The following is a 20,242-nucleotide window of genomic DNA, read 5'->3' as shown; positions in this document are numbered from 1 at the left end:
GGGGGGGGGAGGGGGGGGCGGGGGGTGGACGGCGCGAGTTGGCCGTCGCTCGCTCGGCAGCCGCGATCGAGCGGCGATGTGTTGATGGCAGATTGGGGTTGGGGAAAGGGAAGGAGACTGGGAGTGGGGGGGGGGGAGGGAGGGGGGGAGGAGGGCGCTGAGGGCCGCACATGGAGAGAAGGATCGATGGGGTGGTAGTCATGGTGGTGGTCATGGTGGTGGTAGTCATGGGGGGCAGTCGTGGCGGCATTGGGCGGCCTATCTTTGCTCATTCAAGCTGCGCACCTCGTCGAGGAGTAGCTGCTGCTTGGGGGAGAGCGGCGGGACGACCCAGTAGCCGCGGAGGGTGCCGTCCTCGTCGGGGATGGGCTCGTAGAGGGCGTGGTGCTTGATGACCGCGGCGAGCGAGTCTGCGTTGAGGCGGTAGCTTGTGGCAAGGGCATCGATGTCGGCGGCGGCGAGGTCCTCGGAGAGGAGGGCACGGAGCTGGTTCTCGTTGAGGAAGCCCGGGGTGACGGCGTTGCCACGGACTCCGCCCCACAGCTCGCCAGGCGATGGCGAGGCCTGGCGCGACTGCGGCAGCGGGCGTCCGCCCTTTGCAGCCTCCGCCTGGCGCTTGGCCACGGCCTCGGGCGTATGGCGATGGGCGTTGACGCTTGTGTCCACGTAAGCCTCCACCTCCAACGCTGCCATGTTGGCCAGCAGCGCGGCATCATCGGTCGCCTCTCTGCTCGGGCGATCCAGATCGTCCTCGGCGTCCTTGCCTACGCTCGCTCCTCTCCCGGGATCGGCTCTAGCTCTGTCCGACGCACCAGCAGCGTTCTGGGCGGCAATGGCGGCGGCGTCTTTGGCGGCACGGGCGGCTGACTCGGCGGCGCGGGCGGCGGCGCGGGCCTCTCCAGCCCGGCTCTCGGCCACAGCAGCGACCTCTCCGGCAGCCTTTGTCAGGCGGGATGCACTTGCGCCCATGTGGGATGTGTGGGAGAGGGGGGGGGGGAGGGGGGGGGGGGGACGGGGTGGTGGCTGACGAGCACGGCTGGGGGTCTGGGGACTGGCCAAAGGGGCCATACCCCATCATACCCCATCATACCCCATCATACCCCATCATACCCCATCATACCCCATCATACCCCATCATACCCCATCATACCCCATCATACCCCATCATACCCCACCATACCCCACCATACCCCCCCACCCACCCCCCTCCCCTTGCCCACACCCACCCACACCCAACTCGATCGATGGACTCATGGCTAGCAAGGGAGAGCCCGTACCACTCCCCATGGCGTCAAACACCTCGTACAGCCCGTCTCAAGGAGGAGAAGGGCCACCAGAGCCGCCGCTAGTCGATGTCTACACCCAGCAGGTTGACGCTGTGTGGGAGCTGCTTCGCAATCGTGGCGTGGTCTTTGGCGATGCCGCCGAGGCCATTCCAAGCCAAGACGGCTTTGACTCGTTTGCCGCCGGCTACGAGTGGATGATCGCCGCCATGGCTCGCCGCATTCCCGCTGCATCGCTCAACTATCCGCTCTGGGCTTGGCTCTCTCCGCCTACTTATCCCGCCACAGAGCCCAGCGTCGTCATCCACGCCCGCATCCCGCCCGATCGCCTGCTCGTCTCCGACTTTGCTGCCTGGGATCAGAGCGTTCTCTACGGCTTTCCGGTCTCGCCCGACGGCCGCCCGCTTGATGCCGCCGATCCAGACGTTCCGCACTGCGACATCGAGCGCTCGTGGGAGGCCATATTCATCGACACGCTGCCGCCGCCGCATGGCGTCAACGCCCAGGTCGTCCTCGACGGGCTGTACCTGCACGAGGTTGTCGGCGTGCAGCGGCTGCCGGTCGTCGACGCCACCTCACCCGACGCTCATCAAGCCACCGTCCCGCCCATCGGGGACGCCGCCGCCGAGATGGAAGACGTTGAGGCTTCCCGCGCTGCCGCCGGGGCCGCTGCGTCGACGCTGTGCGAGCTCCGCCGAAGCTATGAGCAGCGAGTCTGCAACGCGCTGACAGCCCACTCGATGGTCCGCGACGCGTGTGTCGCCATCCGCGACGCCGCTTATCTTTACATGAAGGAGCGAGCCGAGATCGGCCCACCGCTCGACGAGCTCCTCGCCCTCACCGCCACCCCGCTCGACCTGCCGTTCTCCGGCCGGGTCGGCGCAGATCCAGCCCGCCTCCGCGCCGTGTGGGAGGGCGATACCCGCGTGGTGCCCGACGCCGACACCGTCCGCACACTCCTCACCCACTTTCACTGCTTTATCACCCGCATCCTCGCGCCCGACCTCGTCTCCCTCGAGCATGCCGCGCTCAACGACATTGCGACGCGCTGCGGCTGGGACCTCGAGCTGCTGGCCAAGCTCCACAGCGCAGACTATCCGTCCGGCGAGGAGCTGGCCCGGATGACCCGCCACAGGCTCACCCGCGCCCAGAACGCCATGCGCGCTGCCACAGGCGTCAGCGAGCGCGATGCATGGTCACATGCCTCCCGCGCAGCCTTTGCCGCAGTCGGCGGCTCGCTCACCGCCTGGGAGGAGCAACTGGAGTCGCCGCACGGCCCACTCGCTGTGCCCTGGATCGACGCTGCGCGGCTGTGCACCCTCATCGCCGCAAACAAGACCGTCCGCGTTCTGGCCAACCTCGGCATCCCGCTCGTCACCGGCGTCTCCGGCTGCACGCTTCGGTACATGACCTTTGGCGGCCTCATAGCACCGCGGGTCGCGCCCGCTCTTATCCGCGCCGCCTCGCTCGCCTTCCTCGTCCCAACCGGCGCACATACCTTCTACGAGGTTGCAGCTGCAGCAACGGCCGCCGCCGGCGGTCGCGCCGCCCTCCGCTACCCGCGCTCGTACACCGAGCTCTTCGACGACGGCATGGAAAGCACCGCAGAGGCACGCATGACCATGGCCGAGGTTATGGATGCAGTCCGTCGTGGCGAGCTCTCAGACACGCCTGCCGCCCGCGGCGAGCGTGCCACCGCTCAGCTCGCCGAGCTGCTGGCGCACCAGCCCGGTGCCGCCGACGAGCCGAGCGTGCCCTCGGTCGCCCCGCATCTGCTGGGCCGATACGACGGCGAGCTCTGGGCCGACGACTGGCTCCCACTCGACCGCGGGCCAGCAACCGCGAGCAGCTAAAAGTGAAAGTGGGCCCGGAACGCGTCGAGGTTGCCCTCGTAGCTGAGCTTGACCAGGTCCTCGCGGTCCATGAGCGCGAGCGACATCCGCAGCAGGTGCCAGATGTGCTCGGCCTGCGACCGCGGCTCCATGGTCAGCGCGCCGAGGTAGTGGACGGCGGCCGCGGCAAAGTCCTTGAGGTTCGAGCAGGAAATGCCCATGTTGACCTTGGCCCGCACATACGACGGGTTGATCAGCAGCGAGTTATGGTAGGCGTCGAGCGCCTCTTCGCACCGTGACGAGTTGGCGAGCGTCGCCCCGAGCTTGTTCCACAGCATGTAGTCGTCCGGTCGAGACTGCAGCGCAGCGGCAAAGCACTCGGCAGCTTTGTCAAACTCGTGCGAGAGATTAAGCAGGATGCCGAGGCCGACCTGGACATCGGCGTCGAGCCCGGCTCCGGACGACGCGTTAGACCGCACAGCCTCCAGGAACATGTTGGTGACCCTCGCGTGCGACTCGAGCGACGACTTCCAGTACGCCGTAAAGTGCTGGTAGAACGCAACCTCGGCAGGGTCCGAGAGATCCGGCATGCCCGCCGTGTCGGCCTCGGATGCCCCAAACGGGTCGGCCGACGACACAGAGTCAAAGTCGATGTGGCGGTACTCGGGGTGTTGCCGGATCCACTGCTCGAGCACCTCGAGCGCCTTGGCCCGGTTCGACTCGTTGGTGTACGCCACCGCAAGGTGCATCAGCGCCTCGTTGTTGTGCGCGTCGAGCGCCACCGCCCGCTCCAGCGCCAGCACCGCGTAGTAGTCCTTGTCGTTCTCTGCGTGCGAGAGGCCAAGCATCTGCCACGCCAGCGACGACTCGTCCTCCACCACCGCAGCCTCAAACGCAAGAATGGCTTCAGCGATGTTGCCGGTCTTCAGCAGCTCCATCCCGCGCTCCAGCGCGCTCATCTCGGCCGGCGTCTCGGCCTGCGACGCGAGGTACGGGTTGGTCTTTTGAAAGTGGTAGCCCTTGGCCGCCGCCGCCGCTGCGCCCCACGCTGATGCCTCTGCCTCCGCTGCCTCGGCCGGCGTTGTCGCATCTGCAGCCGCAGCCGCAGCCTCCGCCTCGACCGCGCCTGCTTCCGAAGCTGCGTTCACAGAGCTCTCCGGAGCATGTCTGGCAAGCAGGTTGTCGACAAGTGCCGCTGCCGACTTCGGCGTCGCCGCCGCGCCCAGGGCAGGCGTCGCCGCCGTGCTCGCCGCCGCCGCGCCAGTCGCCTCGCCGGTCACCATCTCGCCGCCTTCAAAGCGGACAGAGCCGTCAGCGACCTTGTTGAGGAATTTGATGAGGTCCGAGTTCTTCACTCGCGGGTCTTCAATTCCGTCCACAACCGCCCGCGACAGCTGCTGCAGCTCGTCGGTCGAGATGTCGTGCTCGGCAAGCCGCGTCTGGTTGCGCTCATTGATAAACTGCCGGGTCCACGAGTCCTGCGGCGCCTCACTTGCCATTTCGCCGCTTTCCTCGGCGAGGGCCTCATCTACCGGCTGCGGTGCCGGGCGCTGTGGCGCTGCCGACGGCTGAAAGAGCGACGCAATGTGCGACTGCGGCGCCGCAGCAGCAGCGCCACCACCCATCAGCATCTGTTGTGGGCCCACACCCGCCATCCCTGCCATCGGGCCCATGCCCATCATCCCCGCCATCGGGCCCATGCCCATCATCCCAGCCATCGGGCCCATGCCCATCATCCCGGCCATCGGGCCCATGCCCAGCCCGGGCGCGGGCTTGGCTCGTCCCCCGCCCTGCGCTACCGCGCCCTGCGCACTCTCCTGAGCCTGCGCCTGAGCCGCTGCCGCTGCCTGCATCCGCCACAGCGCCTCCATCTGCTGCTGCGAGTAGAACTCGCCGGCATCAAAGCCAGCCCCCGCACCCACTGCGCCCATCGCTCCAGCCGGCAGCGGCGGGCCGGCGAGGCCACCACCACCACCACCACCACTACCGCCTCCACCGCCACCACCAGCCGCCCGTGCATGCGCCTCAGCCAGTGCCACAGCCTGCGCCTGCGCCTGCGCCTGTGCCTGTGCCGCAGCCTGCGCATGTCCTCCCTCCATACCCTGTCCCCCCGACCCCACGTCCCCCGCCCCCACATCCCCACATCCCATGAGTGTGTGCGACCTGTCCACCCTCCCCACCTCCCCATCCTGCCCCCCCCCTCCCATACCCTGTCCCCCCGACCCCACGTCCCCGCCCCCCACCATCCCCACCATCCCACTGAGTGTGTGCGACCTGTCCACCCTCCCCACCCTCCCCCACTCCTGCCCCCCCTCCCCCCCCCCCCCCCACCACACACACCGTCCACACGGAAGATGCACACATACAATGTCCTTGCCTGCCCCCCGGTCACGGCGTCCATCATCTGTGACAGGGCATTGCCCCCGGGACCACAGTCGACCTGTCCGTCGAGGAAGCCGTCCATGTGTGTGTGGTGCTTGTCGCGACACGTGTGGGCTAGCAGTGGACGAGAACGGTGCGGTGGCGGCGGCGGGTGCTGCTGCTGCCTGCCAATCGGCAATCAGCGTGACAAGGTGGGCATGGTGGTGAACATGGTCGAGCTTGGGAGATTGGAATGCGTTAATGATCATGCAACACACGCTTGGGTATCAATAGAGGGTGCGCTGTCCGATGATTGCCGTGTCCAACCCCATCGCACATTGTGTATGGTGCGGTGGAAGCAGCCTCTCGACGGAATCTCGTTGCGTATAACGGGGCCGGGTGACATGCCTTCAGCTCGCTAGACAGATTGTGCTTGCCGGATAACGGTGTGCTGAACACGCCATGATCGGTCACAATTCGACAAACATGAGGCCAGACTCGGCGTCGACGTCTGCGAGGCAGTCGCTGTCGTCGCTGGCGCAGTCATCGTCGTCGAGCTCGGTGAATGCGGCGGCATCGGCGCGGGCTTGGCGAGCGGCGCGCGAAAGACGGCGTGGCTGATGGAGCGACGGTCCATGGTGGGGGTGGCGGCGGTGCCACTCGCGCTCGGCGGTGGTGACAAAGCGGACGAGGTCGTCTGTGTTGATCCACTGCGAGTTTGGACCAAACATGGCGAGCACAAAGTCGTACTCGTCGGCATCGAGACGAATGCCAATGTTTCGCAGAGCCTGCCGGACTCGCGCCAGCGGAAGGAAGCCGTGGCGGGTCCGCGACACGTCGTACTCACGAAGTGTGGCCGCCAGCGCGGCGCGGCGGTCCATAAGCTTGCACGAGAGCGAGTGCACAACCGGATCGTACCAGGTGTACGGCGCTGGGAGGCCGCGCGAGGCCTCTTCGAGGTCCATAACATCTCTGTTGAGTCCGCGATGGTGACCGGGGACCGGGTCAGGCGCTGGGCCAGGGCTAGCAGCCGGCTGGCCTGCCTCGGCACACGCGGGCACAGCGCCCTGCTTGGGTCCGGAGGCGGGAGCGGCGAGGTGAGCACGCCCGCCAAGACTACCAGCTGATGCCGCCTGCGGCAGCCATGTATGTGTCTCTGGCGGCGGCGGTGGGCGTGGCGGCCCAGCAGAGCCTGCAGCGAGATGTGCCCAGGCATGCGCATACTGCTCGCCCGAGGCCGAGACAAAGACAGCGCCGTCGTCGAGGAGCACGCCGTGCTCCCAGTGGCCCGAGTACGACGCGCCATCGGCAAAGCGAAAAACGCCTTTGCCGTGCGGGCGGCCGGCGTCCCACTCGCCGTCGTACGAGCGGCCGTCGTCAAAGATGAGCGTGCCGGTGCCATGGGGCGCGCCAGCCGCCCACTCCCCCGAGTACACCCGACCCGTGGCGGTGAGGGTGCCCGAGCCAGCACGGACACCATTATCAAAGCTGCCCACGTACGCGGTGCCATCGGCAGCGACAATTGTGCCCGAGCCGTGCATGACGCCTGCGTACCAGTCGCCGGTGTAGCGCGAGCCATCGGCGAGCAGGGCCTCGCCGCGCCCGTGCATGCTGCCATCGAGCCAGCATCCCGCGTACCAGCCAGCGCCGTTTGGCAAGACCAGCGTGCCGCGGCCACAGCGGACGTGATGGACCCAGTCTCCGTCATACGACTCACCATCGGCGAGGACCAGCTTGCCCGATCCGTGGTACATGTTGTGGGCAAAGGAGCCAACATAGGACGAGCCATCAGCCAGGACCAGATCGCCGTGGCCATGCATGGCATCCGCAACCCATCCGCCGGTGTAGGTAAAGGCTGAGGAGACAAAGGTTCCCGTGCCATGGAATGCCCCGTCCACCATCTCTCCCGTGTACGTCCCTCCGCCGCAGCTCACAGAGACCGCTCCAGACAGCCCAGCTCCTTCGCTCCCGCTCGCCCTCAAGCCAGCCTGCCCATGCGCCAGCCCAAACTTCTGCTCCGCCTCGACCCCGTCTCGCGACATGCCGTCCACAAGTCGGTGCTGGGTGAGGTGCCGTCGTCCGCTTGACCGTCGCTCTGTCCGTCGTCGTCGCCAGCTGCCACCGGCCGCCGTTCAACGGACGGCCGCCCAGCGACGGCCGCGGTTGGCGGCGGCAGACGCCGCGCGAGTGCCATCGAGTGCGATTTGATGAAAGAAGGCGCCACAAGGGAGAAGAGGACATTCAAGAGGCTGCCAAGGGAAGAGAAAGATGGCCATGGTATGGTCGGAAGCCGTCAATCCGTCTCCTGCTCACGCTAGTGCTCCAATCATGGAGCTCCAGGCTGGCTGGCTCCAGGTCTACAACTCTTGCTCCGATATCGGCGTCTTTCAATTCTGGTGAGACTGATCGAGCTGTATGTGTAGTGCTGTCGCTGTGCGTCCAGCTACGCCGATCTGCTCTGCGCCCGTGATTCTGACCGCCAAGTGCAGCAGCAAAGACCGAGGTTCGAGGCGGATAAAAGCAGCGCCGAGGCGGATAGATTGGTCCTCATGCTCAGCCTGGAACGGTTGGCCAATGATGCAAAGCAGCGAGGCTGTGGAAACTTGGACGCGGAGTAAAGATGACGAGGTGGCTGAGAACGACAATCACGTGATTGCCCCAGCCAGACGCCTGACTACACTGCCATTTCCGCTCCCGCGCTATGCCATCAAGTTCTCCCCACCACATCCACCCATTCCACTACACTGCTCAACTTCTAACCCTGCCCCTCATGTCCTTACTAGCCATTTCCCCGTCCAAGAGAGCGCGCAGAGAGCAGCGATGGCGGTCTCCGCCTGGACTCCTGCAAACGGACGAAAAAAGAATCGGCCGTTGCCGGGATCCCATCCCACAACAGAGTTGACGACGTGGCAAGGGACGGCAAGAGAGCGGGCTTGAGGAGGGGAGGAAGAGAAGGAGACACTGCTCTAGACGACATTGATAGTCGGTAGAGGTTGCATTGACTGCCAAGCGCCCGTCTCTCTCCCGCCCACTCCGCCTCGCATCCATGTCGCTCTCGCAACTGGCCAAGATGATGCTCACCCAACCGTCGGCCTCGCTCCCTGTGGTCCTCCCCATTTTGCTCACCGTGGTGTATCTGGGGGTGAATGCCGGGCTCAAGGGCTGGACTGCGCCGCGCGGCCCACTCAAGGTCTTCTCCATCGTGCACAATGCTGGCATGTCTATTTTCTCGGCCATCATGCTGGTCAAGACTGTGACCTTCCTCGCTGGCTACCCGGACAAGTCGTTCATCGTCTACGGCTCGTGCCATGACCTGATGGACGTCCACGGCTCACCGCTGGAAATGCTGGCGACGTACTTTTTCTGGTCCAAGGCATACGAGTTTATCGACACGTGGATCGTCATTCTCAAGGGCAAGCAGCCGATCTTTCTGCAGACCTTCCACCACGTCGGTGCGGTGTGGATCACGTGGGTGCTCACGGCAGCCCGGGCGGACTCAATCTATATCTTTATTGTCCTCAACTCGACCATCCACACCATCATGTACTTTTACTACTTTCTCACTTGCTTTGGCTACCGGCCCAAGTGGTCGGTCCTCCTCACCTCGATGCAGATTGCCCAGTTCATCATCGGCCTCGCCTCATCCATCCCGTACTTTATCGGCCTCCCCTGCAACGTCGGCCTGCACTACTGGGCCATTGTCGCCAACAACGTCTACGTCGTTGCTCTCGTCATCCTCTTTGTCTCCTTCTTCCGCAACAAGTATCTCGCTGGCAAGGCTGCCAAGGCCAAGGCCTCGTAAACGCAGGCGATGAGCACAGCACGCCATGAGCAGCACGCGATGCACACACGCACATGCACATCATATGCACATGTAGAGGTATAGCATACCCCCCCCCCGCACGCGCGTGCGCCCAATCTAAGGCCGGCGGGAGGAAGGCCGGCGGCAGGCGGGCGGCAAGCGGGCGGGCGCGGCAGGCGGCAGTGAGCGCTGAGCGCTAACTAACGCGAGCGGTGAGCGCTTGCGCGAGCCGCAGACTCGACTTGCGGGTGGGGAGAGACGGACATGTCGCAGCTGCTGACGACCGTCTCTGCGCTGTTCACGCCCACGCGACATCACTCGTACTCTGAACTCGGACTCTGGTTCCTCTTCCTCTTCCTCGCCCTCCTCGAACTGCTCTTTGGCAGCCTGCTGGTCCTCGACGGCGTCGAGTGCTCGCCATGGAGCGCGGCGGCGGACAAGGAGCTGTGGAAGTATCCACCGGCAAACGTCTCGCTGGAGACGGTGGGCGGTCTGGGGAAGGTCAACTGGGCGCTCTCGGACTTTGTCCTCAACAAGGACTTTGTCAACATCAACTGCGAGAACGAGATCAAGCAGTACACCCTGAGCATGACCATCTTCACCGCCCTCAACGTCCTCCTCACTGGCATCTTCATGTCCATCTCGTCCTCGTACATCAACCAGATTCGTGTCCGGGCAGACGACATTGTGGAGATGGACGACGATGTCGACGACGACGTCATCCTCAAGGCCAACGCCGGCCTCATTGTCCAGATCAACCGCTTCCTCTACTTTAAGGTTGCCATCATCTTCTGCTACATGGCCGCCATCTCGCTCCGCTACTCGTTCATCGCCATCATCGGCAACCAGCGCGGCGTCGACGGTGGCACCTTTTACTTTTTCCAGTGCGGTGGCGACCGCAACTTTGTGTGGCAGATGATGGAGCGCCACGCCATGCTCTTCCGCTGCGTCTTTAACCACATTCGCCTCTCCACTCTCCTCACCTCGCTCATCACCGTTGTCCGCGCCATTCTTGGATGCGCTGTCCTTTACTCCATGTATCGCCTCTACAGGTACCGCCAGAATGGCGAGTGGCTGACCCGCTCTGTCTCTGACTCTTCGCCCGCCGCAGGCCTCGCCGGCGTCCTCGATGTCCTCGGCCTCCACGAGCGCAAGCTCCATCGCCAGGCCCGCGGCGCTCCCACACAGATGCGCCGCGATGACGCTCTCTCAGAGCGATCCATCTCGCGTCGCGAGCTTCGGCAATCTCTTTCCATCGACGGCGAGTCGAGCTTTGGCTCCCGCCCGCGGCTCTCGCTCAACGACCGCCTGCGCGACGGCTCGCTCTCGTCCGAGGGCATGGCTCAGGTCGCCGATCTGGCCTCCGACCTGGCCAAAGTCCCCGAGCTCCTCGCCATTATCTCGAGCCAAGGCCCTGCGCCGACACCATCAGCCTCGGCCGCCACGCCTGGCGAGACAGCCCTCACCCCCGAGTCTGCCCAGCTGATGGGCATCGTGGTGAAGCTCCTCCAGCATCCCGAGGTCAACTCGATTCTCCTCCGCATCATGCGCCGGGGCCTTTGTGTCCTCGCCTCCGACTCGGCCCTCGCCTCGGCTTCGCCGCAGCTGCAGCAGACGCTTATCTACCTTGCCACCGATGCCGCCGCCGGTGCCGCCCTCAGTGACGCCCTTGGCAACGTGCTCTCTGTCCAATCGCGCGAAGCCGCCGCCGCCTCGTCGGCATCCACCCGCGACCGCAAGGCCCGTCTCCGCTCGCGCGCCCGCCAGCAGTCGACCCAGCTCTCGCTGCTCAATGTCTCTGCTCTTGGCTTTGGCCCACATGCCCTTCCTGGTCCGCAGTCGCGCAAGCTTGCTCTTGTTCGCGGCCGCGATCCCGAGGCCGTCTCATGGACATCGTCGGCATCGTCGTCATCGACCCACGCATCGACCACGGGCTCGTCGGCAGCCTCGGGCGCAGTCTCGACCGGTGCCCGTCTCCCGACTGGCGCTCACCTCCACGCCCGCCCCTCCTCGTCACCGCACGACATTCAACTTGCCATTCCCAAGCAAGTCCATCACCCGACTCACATACGACACTCGTCGCACCACTCATCGCACCACTCATCGCACCGTTCGTCACACCACTCGATCGCCACCGCCTCTTCGTCCGACATCGCCTCTCTCGCCGAGGGCTACTTTGTTGATGACGTTGACCCCTAGCCATGCCATGCCCGTACCTTTGCACCCACACACATACACACCACAGACGTGAATCCGATCCGATGATCATTCGTTCCGTCGCACCTGTCCACGCCCGCCAGCAGCCCGCCAGCCCCAGCCCCAGCCTCAGCTCCAGCCCCAACCCGTCTGACACCTGATTCGCCTCCCAACCCCCCACATGCTTCCTCGCCGCCACGGAAGCTACGTGCTGCGGGCGTACGACGAGGCATGTGATGACGGGCCATGCCGGCGGCTGGAGGAGCGGGCGACGCAGGGCTCGGCCGCCGTCCGCGTCGCCTTTGTCCACGCTTCGCACTTTGCGGCCAAGGCCCGCCAGTTTGAGGACGCCGTCATCGTGGTCGCTGCGCCAGATAACGGCGGGGATGCCGTCGGCGTTGTCTCGGCCGCCATCAAGCGCGTATATCTCTCCGGCACACCTGTCCTGGCTGGTTACGTCTTTGATCTCCGCGTCGAGCCCGCCCACACCCGCCGCGGCCTGGCCACCGCACTCATGGACGCCATCGAAGATGGTCTGGCCGCCCGCGGCATCGACGTCGTCTATCTTACCGTCAATTCCAACAACCACGCCGCTCGTGCCCTCTACGCCCGTCGCAGCTACTCGATCCTCTCGCAGCGCGCGCTGAGTGTGCTCCTGCTTCTGCCGGAGTCGATCCGCGCCCCGCGCCCGCCGCCGAGCCTCGTCGTCGTTGACGGCCGCGGCTTCCGCAAGGTGTACGACGCCTACTACGGCGCCGAGGTTGGTGCCGACTTTGCGCTAGTCGATCCCGAGCCCCTCCTGAACTCGCCGTACTTTCTCGAGGGGTACACCCTCACTGATGAGACCAGCGACTCGTTTGCGGCGCTTGCGCTGTTCAACGGCAACGGGCTCACCTCGCTCTCCATCGAGCGTCTGCTGCTGCCGATGTGGCTGTGGCGCCACAACGCGATGCAAATCCTCCTCGCCCTTCTCCACCTTTGGATTGTGGCTAGTGCTATCAACTGGTTCTGGGCGAGCGGGAGTCTGTGGCGGCTGGTCGGCGCCGCCGCTATCCTAGCCGACGCTGCCGCTCTCTATGCCGGCTACTTTGTCCTCTCGCGTCTACAGGCCGGTCACTGGCGGGCGCGGTTCATTGCGCCTGTGGCATCTGGCCCGCGTGGGCAAGAGCTGTTAGCCGCGCTGGTCAAGGTCGGCCGTGTCCGTGCCCACGCCCGCGGATTCGCCCTTGTCATCTGCAACATGACGCCCGACGACGTGCTGCACGCTGTGGTCGGCGGCGGAAACACCCGCTCGCCATACCTCATGCACAAGCCGCTGCGCGGCGGCCAGCCGCTCGCAAGCATGGCCCGCAACGCGTTCTTTGACCCTCGCGAGATTTAGTGTGCGCCAAGACGAGCTACGGCTCGGGAAGAACCGGGAGCCTGCGGAGAAGCAGCGATGTGGCCGGCTCGGGGGTCGAGTACGCGGCGACGACCGGGGCGCGGGGACCGGCGGGGCTTTCGGAGCCGCCGTCGGTGACGCCCGGCACAGGCGGGTGCCGAGGCACAACGTTGCTGTTGCGGAGAACGTAGTTGTACGACGGCCGCGAGACGAGCGACGTCCGCTCGGGCACCGCGGCCCAGAGGCCAAACAGCGACTCAACCTGCTTGGGCTGCATCCGGGCGTACTCGAGAAACTCAAACTTGAGCCGCTCCCAGCGGCGCCGCTGCCGCGCGTTGAGCAGATGCGCCTTGGCCGCCCGTGTCCGGCGGCGCTTGCGCGGCGAGCCCAGGCCAAGAAGCTCATTGTCGTCGTCAGAGAGCGCCTTGTTAAAGAACTCGTCCGAGTCGTCCGAGTCAAACTCGTCATCCGACGAGAGCGAGTCGACGAGGTCACCGGCCTTGGCCGCCTCCAGCTCGAGCAGATACTGCCGTGCGCCCTCCTTCATCGAGTCGGCGTCGCGGCCGTACTCGACAAACGACGACGGGAGGACAACCGACTCGGCCCGCCAGTTCGTCGCCGGCGGCAGGCCCATGTATCGCGCCCGCTCCTTGTACTCATACTCGGCGTGCCGGCGGTAAAAGGTAGCGTCGTCGACGGCCTCATCGTCCGATGACTCGCCACCATTGGCTTCGGCCTCGCCCTCGGCTTCGGCATCCGAGTCCTCGCCGACTACCTCGACGACCGGGAGCACAATCTCCTTGACGGCGAGCTTGGAGACCGCCGGCGGAGCGGTGGGCGTGGTGAACGGGACAACGATGTTGTCGATGTTAAAGTCCTCGGTCCGGCGCTTGTTGGTCCGCGACTTGGTACCCTTGCCCTTCCCCTTGCCCGATGACGAGCCCTTGCCGGTGGTCTTACCCGACGCGGCGCGGGCGACGCCAAGCCGCTGGGTGATGGCAGCAGGAACCCGCGGCGATTGGAGCAGCTTGGGCATCGAGTAGTACATGGCGGCGGGCGAGCCGGCAGCCGGCCGCCGCAGTCGGTTGCCGCTCGTCGGCAGCTGGATGCTGATGTTGCGCTTGCGCTTGAGCGTTTTCGGCATCGGCGGACGCGGCGCAGAAGGCGCGGTAGCACCTCCGCCGCTCGCCACCCCGGCTTGCGGCTGCACACTCCCTCCACTTGCTCCAGCGCCCGCAGGCATCGCCGCCGCTGCTCGCTCGCCTACCACAGCCAGCTGCAGAGCGGCAGCGTCCGGGAAGAGCGGGTGCGGATCGGAGCGGGCCAGCTTGCGGTGTGAGGCGCGGCGCTCGCGCTCGGCCTGCTTCTTGGCCGTGACAAGGGCGAGGAGCGGGTCCTCAGCGGCAAGCTTCTTGCGGACTCGCGCCATGTTGCGCTTGCACATGTTCCGCCGCGGGACTGGGAGCTGGATGGGGCAGCAGCGTGCTGCGACTTCTCCGAGCGCCTCGGCTTCAGCGTCGCGGACCTGGCTCACCTTGGGCTTCTCCTGCTGGTACTCGTCCAGGCCGCGCGAGTACGACTCGCGGGTCCGCTTCAGCTCTTCGATCTGCAGCTGGAGCCAGGCCCAACGCCAGGCAAGCCCGTCACGGACCGCCTTCCACGAGTGCAACGTCCGCCGCCGCTTGCGCGCCCTGCGGAACGTCTCCAGCCGCCCCGCCTCAAAGCCCGCCAGCTCAACCGCATCGTACTGCGCCGCGGCCCCGGGCATGCACGACCGGACCGGCCGGTCGCGAGCCGCCGCGTTCTTGGCCGCCAGCACCATCTCCAGTGGCTTGTTGGAGACGTCGACCGCTCTGCGGACGTGCGGCGCACCACGAGGCGCCGCTCCACTCTCGACCGCCTTGGCCATCTCCGCTGCCGCCGCCGCGTGCGTCGCTGCCAGTTGCACCGGCGCTTTCGGCACCGTCGACAGCCGGACCTTGCCCGTCGCGCCGGCGTCATCGATGCCGTTGCCGCCGTCCGACAAGAACATCTCCTCCGGCGGGAGCGCCGCAGCTGCAGCCGCCGCAGCCGCCGCAGCCGCCGCCCGCGCCGCCGCAGCCTGCATCTCGCGGGCGGTCGACGAGGTACGATGCAGCGAGGGCAGCGTGCGCGGCGAGGGCGGCGGCTGCGACGAGGCGGCGGGCGTGGGTGTGGGGGCAGGCTTGGGCGGGCCGAGTGGGCATGGGCATGAGCTTGACCATGACCATGAGCTTGACCATGACCATGACCATGGGCATGGGCATGGGCATGGGCGTGCGGCAGCGCAGCAGCAGCCTCCTCCAGGGCGGATGCCGAGCCACGTGGAGCAAGTACGGCCGTGGCGTAGAGCGGGAGGCCGAGGCCGACCGAGTAGCCGCCACCCGCCGCCGCCAAAGAGCCGCCAGAGCCACCCGCGCCGCCCGTGGCGGACCCGTACTCGCCCGACGTGCTCGAGCCTGAAAGTGTGTCCTCTGCGTCCCAGTCCATGCTGCGCAGGGAGAGTGGGGAGGGGGAGAGTGAGGTGGTGGTGGAGAGGGAGGGAGGGAGGGAGGGGGGGAGGGGGGGGGGGGAGGCCGGCCAGTCGCCGCCATTTTGCTGCCAGTCGCCGCCATTTGCTGCCAGTCGCCGCCATTTGCTGCCAGTCGCCGCCATTTGCTGCCAGTCGCCGCCATTTGCTGCCAGTCGCCGCCATTTGCTGCCAGTCGCCGCCATTTGCTGCCAGTCGCCGCCATTTGCTGCCAGTCGCCGCCGGTTGTCGCTGCGCTGCTGCAGATGGGCTGTTTCAGCCTTGGCGCTGGCTTTGGTTGCCGACGCATTTGATATTGTGATCGATGTGTGGGTTTTGAGGAGGATGGTCCGTTTTCGTTGCGTTTTACAATGCAGAGAGTGTCGAGTGTCGATTGTGCGTCTGTCCGTGGTGCGGGGGTAGAGGGAATGAGCATGGCTGGATGGCCAGCAGTCGTTGGGAAATAAGTGATCACAGGTTTCCTCTGTGTTTCCGCTCAGGGAGCGCGGTCTGTAGATGAAGCGGATGTAGTTGGGGTGACGGCGGTGTCTGTAGCACGTCACCACCTGTAGCATCCATCAGATCAATCGGGGTGCGTAACGGCGAATTGAGGAGGGATGGTGGGATGGCAGCGACTCCCATCCATCATCATCGCACCACGACCAAGACAGCCATACCGACGTCCCCTCCTCCCACTCTGCGCACCATTCATAGCACCACAACCACCATCTCAACCGCTTTACAATACCCATGAATGCTGCTAGACAAGCTCATTCATACCAAGTGCGGATCCCATCGGATCGGATCCCATCGGCTCGGATCCCATCAATATCGGCTGCGTGGCGGCCTTGGCGCACATGCCAGTGTGACGACGACGAATGCCCCCCTCCCCTCCCCTCCCCTTCCCCCCCCCCCCCCCCCCCCCCCACCACCCCCACCACTAGAGACCACTTGTCGCACCCACGCCTGTACTTCACCCAACACACATGGACTGCTGCGGATTGGGCGGACGGGTGGCGACCGGCGGGGCGCAGGCGTCGATGGCTCGCGACTTTGAGCTCTCTGAGCGTGGAAGGCGGCGTCTGCTGGGCGACGAGGAGGTGACGGGGACGGCGGGGGGAGGCACGGGGACGACGATGGACGGAGCGACAGCGACGGCGGGCGGGAGTGGGTACCGGGCGCAGGTGCGGGAGGAGTTTGCGGCGACGATGCAGGCGGCGAGCGACTTGCTCACGGCCTCGTTTGACCTGGACAATGCCGAGCACGTGGCGCTGGCCGGCTCGCTCTTTGCGGCCGTGTTCCCGGACGATCGGCTGCCGTCGGACCTGGTGACCCGCAAGTGGAAGGAGATGGGCTTCCAGCGGCAGTACCCCGTGTCGGATCTGCGTGCGTCGGGACTTCTGGGCCTCTGGCTCCTTGATTGGTTTGCTACCAACTACCACGACGCCTTTCTCGACCTGGTCAATACCCATCGCCCCCGCGATGACATCCACTACCCTGTCGCCGCCGCCGGCCTCAACATCGCCGCCCTCGTTGCCGACGTGCTTCAGCTTCGCATCGGCATCAGCTATGCCATCCGCACTCCGATCTATGACGAGCTCGCCTCGTGGATCTCCTCGCTTGACGACCTCGGCGAGTTCTTCTGCTCGCTCTTTGTCTACTTTGAGGAACGGTGGCATGCCGACGGTGCAGACTACATGGCGTTCAACGCCCAGCTTGCCAAGCTCCGCTCGCGCCTCCTCCAAGTTATCCCGCGCAAGAACCTGTCCGGTGAGGCCCTGGAAGCCACGCCGTTCTCTCGCGTCATCCTTGACGAGCGGCTGTATGACGAGTCGCTCGAGGTGCCGGCCGTCGACGAGGGCTCGTGCACCATACTGTGACTCTCTTGCCACGGGCCGTGCTATGTTTGTTTTCTCAACCAACCAGCCAGAGTAAACGGCTTCTGGCTTCTACGTGCTGGCGGAAGCGCTCGCAGCGCTCAGCTCCGCCAACATGGCGTCCTTGACCTCGGCTTCCATCGACACACCCTTGGCAAACGCAGCTGGCGAGCCAAACGCATCTGTCATCGACAGATCCACGCCAGGCAGCTCCAAGATGTACTTGACCATGTCGGGCGAGCCAGAGATGACGGCCCGCGACACAATCGACATGTTCGCTCCGTTCGGCAGCTCAGTCATGGTCTCAACAGCAATCCCGAGCCCAGCCATGACGACGGCCACGGCCTCAGCGGCCGTCACCTCGCCTGCAGAGACCACTGACGAGAACAGGTCTGCCCGCCCGAGCTGTGCATGTGGAAAGGCGAGGGCGGCGGTGAGCTTAAAGGCGAGGACAAACAGATCCACCGCGTATTCGCTTTCTGCGAGCGCCACAGGCTGCGGCTGGAACTCGGCCGGCGACGACTCGACCGAGGTGAGCAGGGTAGAGAGGAGCTCGTAGTGCTGGGCCACGCAATCGGCAAGCGCGGTCTGCCAATCGGGCAGGACTTGGATCTTGGCAAGGAGTTTTGAAACCGGGATCCGGAGAGCCGCGATCGAGATCCGGAGCTGGATCGCCCACCGCGTGGTAAAGACAGTTGTCGCGAGCGAGCTGCTCTGCTCCTCTGTGTAGAGCGGCGGCGCCACGACGTACTGGGTGAGGACTGAGGCGAGGTTTGCCTGGAACAAGGCAAAGGCCAGCTCGACGAGCGAGACTTTCGCGCCGCCGCAGTCGATGCACGCAGTGTGGATGTCGCCACCGCACTTTGGCCCGAGTTCGAGCATGGTCAGCAAGACGTCGACAGCCTCGCGGTTGCCGGCCTCGGTCACCACGTTGAAGAACGCAAGCACAAGCGGAGTGATGCCAGACTTTGAGACCACGTCGAGCCGGACGCCCATGTCGGCCAGCGCCTTGACGTAGCGGACGTTGCCGCTCACCGCTGCCGCGTGCATGGCGTTGTACCCGTTATCCGTCCGCGCACTGCGGACCGTAGAGTCTTGCGACATGTCCCATGAGCTCGAGATGATGCGCTGGTAGATGGTGAACGGCGACTTCTCGTTCGCCGCTGCCTTGAGCGCAGCCTTTCCGGCCGTCACCGCGTCAGCCAGCGAGAGCTTCGAGAACATGTTCATAGCGTTGGTGAGGCGGACGCCCTTGAACACGTTGAGGTAGAGCTGCACCTGCGCAACGCAGTCGAGGCACTTGCGCGACGACTTGCTCCACTGTGACCGCGAAAACTTCGACTTGTGCTTCACCTCCTTGCACACCGTGCACATCTTGTTCTTGGTCGCAAAATCCTTGGCCTTGGCCTCGGCCTCCGCAGCAGCCTTGGCCTCAGCGGCGGACTGGGCCTCGACCTCGAGTTCGGCCTGCATCTTGGCCGCAGCCTTGGCCTCGGCCTCGGCGGCAGCGGCGGCAGCCTTGGCTTCAGCGGCAGAGGCAGCAGCCTTGGCTTCAGCGGCCTCGGCCTCGGCCTTGGCCCTCGCTTCGGCCTCGGCCTTGGCCCTTGCGTCGGCCTCGGCCGCGGCCCTTGCCTCGGCCTCGGCCTTGGCCTTCATATCCGCAGTGACGGCCTCCTCGGCGGCGGCAGCGGCGGCCTTCGCTCGGGTGACGGCCTTGGCTTCGGCAGCAGCAGCGTCGCGGGCCGCAGCCTTGGCGTCGTTCTCTGTGGCCGCCTTGGCTTCGGCCTCGATGCGAGCAATGCGGGCGGCCTCGGCCTCGGCGGCCAGCCTGACAGCCTTCTCCTGCGCAGCCCGGGCCTGCGCCTCGGCCTCGGCCTCGACGGAAACACGGATGGCAACCAGTTCAGCGTGAACGAGAGGATCAACAGTGCCATCGCTTGCTTCGCCCACCTCGCCCGGCCATGACAGGCTGGCCCAGGCCTCTGACGGGATGACGCGCGAGAAGACAAGCGCGAGGGAGAAGAAAACCCGGATGCCCGAGAGCGCATGGCCTCGCGAGACACTAAAGCCCCAGTTGTTGAGCACATTCATGACATGCGACTTGGTGGGCAGCGTGTCAAGCTGGGGAAACATGGCGTAAACGTCTTCGTCCGAGGCCAGCTTGTCGAGCGAGGCTTGGAGCTCGTCGATGGCGTCAGTGTACGACGGGCACCACGCATGGATGTTCTTGAGCGCTGCAACGAGCGCCTTCCATGAATCCCGGTTCAGCTGGTCGATCTCCTCCGGCGAAGTCGCCTCGCCCAGCAGCGAGAAGGCGTGCATGAGGATGAGCGGGAAGCGGAAGGTGAGCGGGCCGTAGCGGACGGCGCACCGCTCAAAGGCCGCAAACTGGTGGTTGGCGAGGAGGCTGTGCCAGGTCGCATGTGCCCTCGCGAGCTTTGTCAACGTCGCATGCACAAAGGCATCGACCTTGTTGGCTACGCCGCGGCCCGGCCTGGCTCGGCTCGGCTTGAGTGCCCTCGCTTTTGTCGATGCCTTTGCGGCCGAGCCGGACGAGCTTTTCTTGGACGATGAGGCTGCAACGGGTTCGGCAGCGGCGGCACTACTTGCCGGTGCGGCGGTATCGCCATTGTTGGCCGTGCTCCCGCCGTTCTTCAGTTGCTCCAGGCACTCGATGCACGTCGGCTGCTGCTTGTTCTTGCGCTTGTTCAGCTGGCGCTTGTTGAAGTCGCGCTGCGAGAGCCGCCGCTTGCACTCTTTGCACAACAACATGCGGGGGGAGATGTGTATGTGTGTGTGTATGTGTGTGTGTTTGTGTGTGTGTGTGTGTGTGTGTGTGTGTGTTTGTGGTGGTGGTGTGTGTGCTTTATGTGTGCGTGTGCGTGGCTGTGGCAGTGTGTGGTCCAGGAAGGTCGTAGTTTGGGGTCGCAGCGGACGGAACTCGACGAATGTCCCAGTCAGTACTCGTAGCAGCGGTCACGGC

At 65.4% G+C, this 20,242-nt stretch overlaps 10 protein-coding genes across 10 annotated transcripts in view; 5 read left to right on the top strand and 5 right to left on the bottom strand.

The window, feature by feature from the left end:
- Positions 1-969, bottom strand: part of AMSG_12238 (uncharacterized protein) — a gene marked incomplete at its 5' end in the record, with an annotated part of 9,794 nt that extends 8,825 nt beyond the window's left edge. Inside the window, 2 exons of the mRNA XM_013899462.1 lie at positions 286-764; positions 813-969. Of these exons, the coding sequence (XP_013754916.1) occupies positions 286-764; positions 813-969 (636 nt within the window). The remainder of the gene's footprint in view (positions 1-285; positions 765-812) is intronic.
- Positions 970-1,259: 290 nt separating this feature from the next.
- Positions 1,260-2,903, top strand: AMSG_09141 (uncharacterized protein; the record flags this gene model as incomplete). Its single annotated transcript, XM_013899408.1, has 2 exons — positions 1,260-2,850; positions 2,894-2,903. The coding sequence occupies exons 1-2, from the start codon at positions 1,286-1,288 to the stop codon at positions 2,901-2,903; spliced, it is 1,575 nt and encodes a 524-aa protein (XP_013754862.1). The 5' UTR covers positions 1,260-1,285.
- Positions 2,904-3,132: 229 nt separating this feature from the next.
- On the bottom strand, positions 3,133-5,579 carry AMSG_09140 (PTS1RS protein; the record flags this gene model as incomplete). Its single annotated transcript, XM_013899407.1, has 2 exons — positions 3,133-5,204; positions 5,546-5,579. The coding sequence occupies 2 exons, from the start codon at positions 5,577-5,579 to the stop codon at positions 3,133-3,135; spliced, it is 2,106 nt and encodes a 701-aa protein (XP_013754861.1).
- Positions 5,580-5,723: 144 nt separating this feature from the next.
- AMSG_09139 (morn domain-containing protein-containing protein) lies at positions 5,724-7,518 on the bottom strand (the record flags this gene model as incomplete). The annotated part of the gene is made up of 2 exons (XM_013899406.1): positions 5,724-6,448; positions 6,701-7,518. 2 exons carry the CDS (start codon positions 7,516-7,518, stop codon positions 5,947-5,949), a joined length of 1,320 nt encoding a protein of 439 aa, XP_013754860.1. The 3' UTR covers positions 5,724-5,946.
- Positions 7,519-8,522: 1,004 nt separating this feature from the next.
- Positions 8,523-9,278, top strand: AMSG_09138 (fatty acid elongase; the record flags this gene model as incomplete). The annotated part of the gene is made up of 1 exon (XM_013899405.1): positions 8,523-9,278. One exon carries the CDS (start codon positions 8,523-8,525, stop codon positions 9,276-9,278), a length of 756 nt encoding a protein of 251 aa, XP_013754859.1.
- A 264-nt stretch (positions 9,279-9,542) lies between these two features.
- AMSG_09137 (uncharacterized protein) lies at positions 9,543-11,477 on the top strand (the record flags this gene model as incomplete). The annotated part of the gene is made up of 2 exons (XM_013899404.1): positions 9,543-11,327; positions 11,448-11,477. The coding sequence occupies 2 exons, from the start codon at positions 9,543-9,545 to the stop codon at positions 11,475-11,477; spliced, it is 1,815 nt and encodes a 604-aa protein (XP_013754858.1).
- Positions 11,478-11,655: 178 nt separating this feature from the next.
- AMSG_09136 (uncharacterized protein) lies at positions 11,656-12,943 on the top strand (the record flags this gene model as incomplete). The annotated part of the gene is made up of 2 exons (XM_013899403.1): positions 11,656-12,744; positions 12,816-12,943. The coding sequence occupies 2 exons, from the start codon at positions 11,656-11,658 to the stop codon at positions 12,837-12,839; spliced, it is 1,113 nt and encodes a 370-aa protein (XP_013754857.1). The 3' UTR covers positions 12,840-12,943.
- AMSG_09135 (uncharacterized protein) lies at positions 12,872-15,363 on the bottom strand (the record flags this gene model as incomplete). Its single annotated transcript, XM_013899402.1, has 2 exons — positions 12,872-15,022; positions 15,211-15,363. 2 exons carry the CDS (start codon positions 15,361-15,363, stop codon positions 12,872-12,874), a joined length of 2,304 nt encoding a protein of 767 aa, XP_013754856.1.
- A 1,005-nt stretch (positions 15,364-16,368) lies between these two features.
- AMSG_09134 (engulfment and cell motility) lies at positions 16,369-17,262 on the top strand (the record flags this gene model as incomplete). The annotated part of the gene is made up of 2 exons (XM_013899401.1): positions 16,369-16,450; positions 16,535-17,262. 2 exons carry the CDS (start codon positions 16,369-16,371, stop codon positions 17,260-17,262), a joined length of 810 nt encoding a protein of 269 aa, XP_013754855.1.
- Positions 17,263-17,331: 69 nt separating this feature from the next.
- On the bottom strand, positions 17,332-20,031 carry AMSG_09133 (uncharacterized protein; the record flags this gene model as incomplete). Its single annotated transcript, XM_013899400.1, has 1 exon — positions 17,332-20,031. The coding sequence occupies one exon, from the start codon at positions 20,029-20,031 to the stop codon at positions 17,332-17,334; it is 2,700 nt and encodes an 899-aa protein (XP_013754854.1).
- Positions 20,032-20,242: the final 211 nt, after the last annotated feature.

Source organism: Thecamonas trahens (genome assembly GCF_000142905.1).
Source record: "Thecamonas trahens ATCC 50062 unplaced genomic scaffold supercont1.45, whole genome shotgun sequence".
NCBI classification, from domain to species: domain Eukaryota; order Apusomonadida; family Apusomonadidae; genus Thecamonas; species Thecamonas trahens.
The sequence above is the reverse complement of the archived record's forward strand: the minus strand, read 5'-3'. Positions and strand labels throughout refer to the sequence as shown.